Source organism: Hippopotamus amphibius, chromosome 9, assembly GCF_030028045.1.
Source record: "Hippopotamus amphibius kiboko isolate mHipAmp2 chromosome 9, mHipAmp2.hap2, whole genome shotgun sequence".
Lineage (NCBI taxonomy): Eukaryota > Metazoa > Chordata > Mammalia > Artiodactyla > Hippopotamidae > Hippopotamus > Hippopotamus amphibius.
The window spans coordinates 43025138-43031137 of record NC_080194.1 but is presented as its reverse complement, the minus strand read 5'-3'; the positions used below and the strand labels follow the sequence as shown (position 1 = coordinate 43031137).

The window sequence follows — 6000 nt, the reverse complement described above, 5'->3', positions numbered from 1 at the left end:
ATGTGCTCGAGGGGAGAGTGGTGCTGGAGGACGGAGAAGCAAAAAGCGGGACTCTCCTACCGCCAGACACACAGACATGCTGCACCCCCTCCCCCTCATCGTAACAGACACGCACACGCACAACCCGGCAAGGAGGCGGGGGCGGCCTATGCGCGTGCGTCGGCGCAAAGCCCGCTCCCGCCCACGTGCGCGCCCCCGGCCGGAGGCGCGCGCCTTGGCGGACTGGCGGGAAAGCGCGCGGGAAGCCCCCGGCTGGCTCCCACCGTGGGGGAGGGAGGACAGGAGGTGTTTGGAACGTGCCATTCTCGGAGAGAACGGGGGGATTTTCGTGCTGCGGTAGCGTTTTTACCCGCTCATTCCCAATCCGTTAGCTGCCCCCGCCCCCCGCCGCGATACGGAGCCCCGCGCCGCGGCCACGCTCCCCTGGCAGCCAGGCCCGGCCCCGCGAACCCAGCTCTGGCCCAAGCTGTCCCCTCTGCCGCCGGAGCGGGGCGCTGTGCTGCGCGGCGGGGCCGGAAATTCCCGCGGCCTGAGTGGAGGAACCCAAGTGGAGAGCGCGGCGCCGCCTTCCACCTCCCCGGGCTGGGCGGAGGTGTTGGGCCCAGCGAGGGCCGGGCTGCCTAAGTGGGGGCGGGGGGCCGCGTCTGAGGAGCCGCGAAGTCGGCAGTGGGTGGGAGCCGCGGCGGGCAGGGAATCGGACGACGGGGCTGCTCCTGGAGACCGGCTCGGCGAGCTGGGAGACCCTGCGCCCCCGCCCCCGGGCCCCCGCCCCCGGGCCCCCGCCCCCTCGTGGTCTCCGCCTCCTAGCCTCACACCCCCCCGCGGGCCGCCGGAGCCCAGGCCTTCCCGGCGTTCCTCCTCTTCTCACTCACGCTCGGACCCGGGTTCTCCTGCCGTCCGCCGGCCTTGCTCCTTCTGGGGCGAGTCCTCGTTCTCAGGCTCTGCTTACACACACACGCACACGCCCGCTCGCGGGGCGGCCCTCTCCTCTCGGCCCTCCTCCTCCCCTCCTCGCTTACGCCGCCGTCGGAGGAGGATTGATGTCCCTTCAGCATCATGCAGCCGCCGCCGAGGAAGGTGAGGATGCCGCTGGGGGGTTTTGAGGTTTTTGGGGGGGATGCGTACAAGGAACGCGGCTGGGGCGACAGCTGCGCCCCCACCTCTTGGCGCAAGGGGCCATGACCGCCTTGGTCTCGGGCTTGTCACTGAGTTGTCGCCGGCTCCTGGCGGGGGTCGCGCGTGTTTGGTGCCTTCGCGGCGGAGGGGCTGCAGGGGCTTGTCCCATCCACCGCGCGGGAGACGCCCCCACCCCCACCCCCACCCCAAGACATTTCACAAGAGTTTCGGGTGTGTGTGTGTGTGTGTGTGTGTGTGTGTGTGAGCGAGCGCGCATGGCAGTGCTGCTGGCTGCAAAGTGCTTTCTCGGGGCTGCACGGAGGGGAGGCGGGGGAGCCCCTGCAGCTTTGCAGAGCCTTTTGCTTGTATGATTGTTTAGTCTGCACCAGGTTTGAGCCCTCCGCCCACTTGTCGCCACCCTCGCCCATTTGCACATTCACAGGGAATTTGTTTCCAGCCTAGCCTTAAGGTTTGGCCCGCTTTCCCCACAGGGCGACCGAAAAGAAGTCGCAATAGTCACCCCCACCCCAGGGGAAGACAAGAAATTAAGCTTTGAGAGGTACTGCCTTTTCTCTTCCCTATTCCTGCCCTGCCCCTCCGATTGGGGGACGGGGAAGGTGGTGGTTCTGTCCCCAGGAGAGAGAGAACCGGGCCGCGCTTGGCCTGTGCCTCAATCTGGGCTTGGGGTGGGAGTGACGGGTGCTCCGGGCTTGTCAGCAGCTTCGCCCTTCCAGAACTGTTTCACTGTCCTCTTCTCCAGTTTTCCCAGGGACTGAGGCTGTGTCCTTGTCTTTTCAATCCTGCAGATGGTTACTGAGTGTCTACTCTGGGCGCTGGGTGGAGGAGGCTGTTCTTTCCTCCCCTTGTGGGCAAACATTTGCTGAATGCCTAACTCACTCGTATCCGCTCCCTCTTCTTTCTCTTTCTTAACCCGAGTTCTCTGGTTAAGTGAGTCTTTTTCTTTCAGACACGTACCCTTACCCCTCCGGTAGCCCTGCTCTGGTGGCGGGGGTTCCAGGCCCACTGTAACCTGGGTCCCGGCCTGGCGGGCGAGGCACTGGCCAGATTGCGTTTACTGTTCTAGCTGTTTGAACTGGAAACGCCACGGGGACCGGCTTGCTGGGGTGGGTTAAAAGCACTGTATATACAGGAAGGTCACTTTTGCTTTTCTCCTTTGTGAGAAAGAGATTGTGATTTGATGTGCTGTCAGCAGGTTGGGGGCATCATCCTGACAGTATGCTTCTTGTAGCCATTATGGAATAATTTATGTAGTTGATTCATGGATATAATTTCATGATTGTGTAAATTTCCGTCATCAGATATTAGGCATTCTTATCCCCGCTTCTCCCATATACACTCTGCTCACCCCTCCTGATGGTTAATGTCTGAATCTTCTTTGGAAGAAATAGAAGACAGACTCTTAAAACTCTAAGAAAACCTAGATGTGTACTTAGCTTGTACATGAATGAAATGACTGGCAGTTTATTTTGCACCTCTTTAATCGATAATTTTTACACTTGTGTGCTTTCATTTAGCCTTTGCTTCAGGTTATTTTGGCTAGTTTTTCCATTAAGTATCTGCAGTAAACAAAATTAGGTGGCTAATAATGGGTTTATGGTTCTCAGGGGAGAGGCAGGTAAGAGATATATTCTGATAAGTATTACGTATTTTCCTTAAGTAATTTTTTTTTTTTTTTTGGCGAAAGTTGCAGTAAGGCCTCATAAATATATGGTATATTTTAGGTGAAAGTTACACAAGAACTGAAAAACATTCAAGTTGAGCAGATGACAAAACTTCAAGCCAAACATCAAGCAGAATGTGATTTGCTTGAAGATATGAGGTAAGGTTATAGTAAATAGTTTGAGAACTTCTGTATCTCTGTTTCAAAGAACCTTTGAGTTACCAAGCCCCAGGAACTGATGATGGAATTTCCTTTTGGATTTCCTGTTTTAAGGCTGTTAGAGCTTTGACTCAGCTAGAAATTATAACTGGAACTAACACAATACAAACTTTTTTTCCTTTAGTGGAGAAACGTATAATGTACACATACTATTATGAAAAAACAAGGATCTTACAAAGTTATCAGTCAGATTATAGTCATTGAAGCAGAAATTTGTATTTAAATAATCTTTCTACTGAATTGACCTTTCTACATTTATTGACTTTAACGATTTCACATGGATTTTTAAATTGACACCTGGTTAAGGGTTAATATCTGGGGGTGAGCCAGTCAACTTCAGATGATTATTAGAGCATGATAAATACAACTTTGTCTTTGAACATTAAATTTAGTGGGAAATGTATTTATCATATTTTATCATTCAGGTTACTTGTATCCATGATCAAGATAACTTTGAATTTAAAAGATAAGACATCTTGCCAGCATTGTGAAAGTCAGTATCTTTGTTTATAGAGGTAATCATGACTCACTTTATTGAAACACCACTGTTTTAACAATCCGATAATACAAACTGACAGTTCAACAAATGTATTTTTGGATGGAAAATGATTTGCATGTTGAAACAGAGTAGCTGCATTTCTTATTTCCTTTCTTATTAATTTATTACATTGGAATTGTGTCTTTAAGCCTCATCAGTTACCTATTTTTTCCTGTGGTGCATAACCTCATGTTGGTTTTGTGAAAAATATTAGCTATATGTTGTTATAATCAAATTATATGTGTTTGGATAGCTGAATTGTTCATAGCCCAAAGATTTTTACTTAAAGAGTTCCTTTTTTCTCCCCCATATTTAATTTAGATACTATTTATTAATATTTCTACTATTTATGTATCTTTTCAGGGTTTCTAACTAAGGCATGTTACTTTAGACTCATCAAAACTTGGGTATACCAAGATCATTGTTTTCTGACTGAGAACTACTCAATTTTTTTTTTAACTTTTATTTCATATTGGAGTATAGGTGATTATCAATGTTGAGTTAGTTTCAGATGAAAACTACTCTATTTTAATTCTCCATTTGTTTCTTTGTTTTTCTTGTGGCCACAGGGAAATTTTTAGACTTAATTCCTGTGCAAGATACCTGAAACTTTTCATATGGTTGAAAATTAAGTTTTTAACATCTCTTAAGTGAACTATGGTATTTTATATCTTAGTAGTTTAGGAAGTCAAAATTAGTTTGTAAGTAAAGATCCTCTGTGGGGTATGGGTAGTCAGTAATCATTAAGTCCTTCTGATTATATTCTAAAAACTTCTTGTTTGCATTTTCTCTATTTCCCCTGTTGCTTGTACCTTGACTTATGGTCAACTATATGGACACACAGTCACTCCTAAGTTGATGGAGGTTGTTGCTTCTGCTGCTACTGTTTAGTTGTTTGTGTTATTCCTGACTTCATCACATTTCACTTGCATTGTTGTGGTGATATACTAATTATTGCTGTAGTGTTCTCGTATCCACCTCCCAATCTCTCCTTTTAAATCTGTTTTCCACATTGTCACCAGTTAACTTTCTAATATTTGTTTTTTTTTTTTTTTTGGAAACTCCCTACCTAATTTGACAGGCTCATAGCAAAAACAGTATTATTTCTTTTGGCTTTGGTGGGGGAGGGTGGTATCTGTTTGAAAACTTAGAGGAGATATCCAGTTAAGGCTCAGTTATGGATCTGGCTTCATGGCTTTGATAAATAATTTCAGTCATTGTTTATTATATATAAGGTTCTCTGTGGTCTTCTGGATAAAGACTAGACACTTTGTCATAGCATGTGCGGCCCTTTGCAACCTAGCTACAAGCTTTAAGCTTCATTTCCTGGCTTAGTTACTACCATTTCATGCCCATGCATCCTTCCTCCTTATTCCCCCTGCCCTGGCCACTCAGGACTTCTCGTTATCTAATTGTGTTCTCTACATTCATGACTTTGTTTGTGCCCTCCCAGTTGTCACCTGGCAAATTCTGGGTACCACTAAGTTTGTAAGTTTGCTCTTCTCTGTGATCTGAGAGAACTTTGGTTTTGCACATGCTTCTGGCTTCCCTCCCATGTGAATTCCTTGAAGTCAGAGGCTAAGTCTTATTCGTTTTGGTATCTTTGTATCTTTTATTTAAGTTGGCAGAATTGTTAAATGAATGTAACTGGTTTTTATTTAAACGCAGCTTATATGTTTTTAGGTGAGATGTTTTATAAGCTCTGTAGGGGGCTGTAGTGGTGTCTGTTGAGCCTATGTTTTAACTTGATTTATGTAGGCACTTTAAAATGTACTGTGGCTATTTGGTGTAGAGTATATCAGGATTTATATATAATATGTAAATACAGAGATTGTTGGTGCTCCAAGGATTAATGGGTTCTTTATTATTTTAAAGTCAGTGTATTCTTCTTTGTATTAAATAAATGGGATGAATTCCTTCATTCCTATATAGTTGTGAGCAAAATACTACATTATCTCGTAAAATATGAGTTTAGGTTTTGGATTTGCTTTTTTCCCTTCAGTGGTAATACTGAATTGGAAATTGAAAATTGTCTACTCTTGATATTCATAACTTTAATTGCTTGAGGAGAAGGTGGTCTGGCTTTTCTGGTCTGTCTTAGCAAGTGGAATGACCTTTTAAAAATTCATTAGAAATCTTTGAACTTGGATTTTTATGTGTATTATGTTGTAAAGGATCTTGTCTGCTTTTCCTTTTTTGAGGCTCTCAACACCTTCGTCTCCGAAACCCCACAAATAGCTCTCCTCATTGATGCACCCCCCCACCAGTGTTATGCTCAGTTTAAATTACTATGAATTCACCCACCAAAGTGCAAATAGCTTTTATTCTTGACATAAAGAAGTTAAGTAGACAGAGAGAAATTTTTGTGACTTTAAAAAAACTTAAAAAAAAAAAGACCACAGCATGTTAAGCTGTAAGTAGGAAAATTTTTTGCTGGGTTATGGCT

The 6000-nt window shown here is 45.9% G+C and overlaps 1 protein-coding gene across 5 annotated transcripts in view; it reads left to right on the top strand.

Annotated features, from left to right (window-relative positions):
- Nucleotides 1–544: 544 nt before the first annotated feature.
- The window catches only part of FCHSD2 (FCH and double SH3 domains 2), a 291030-nt gene continuing 285574 nt past the window's right edge, over nucleotides 545–6000 (top strand). For 4 of the 5 annotated variants that reach the window (XM_057747584.1, XM_057747581.1, XM_057747582.1 and 1 more), the window contains exons 1-2: nucleotides 545–1077; nucleotides 2859–2956. Coding sequence is in view for 4 of the 5 variants with exons in the window: in XM_057747581.1 (XP_057603564.1) it covers nucleotides 1057–1077; nucleotides 2859–2956 (119 nt within the window). In the remaining variant the exon portion in view is untranslated. Of the gene's footprint in view, nucleotides 1078–1628; nucleotides 1676–2858; nucleotides 2957–6000 lie in introns of those variants that run through there. The other variant, XM_057747580.1, reaches the window with a different exon arrangement.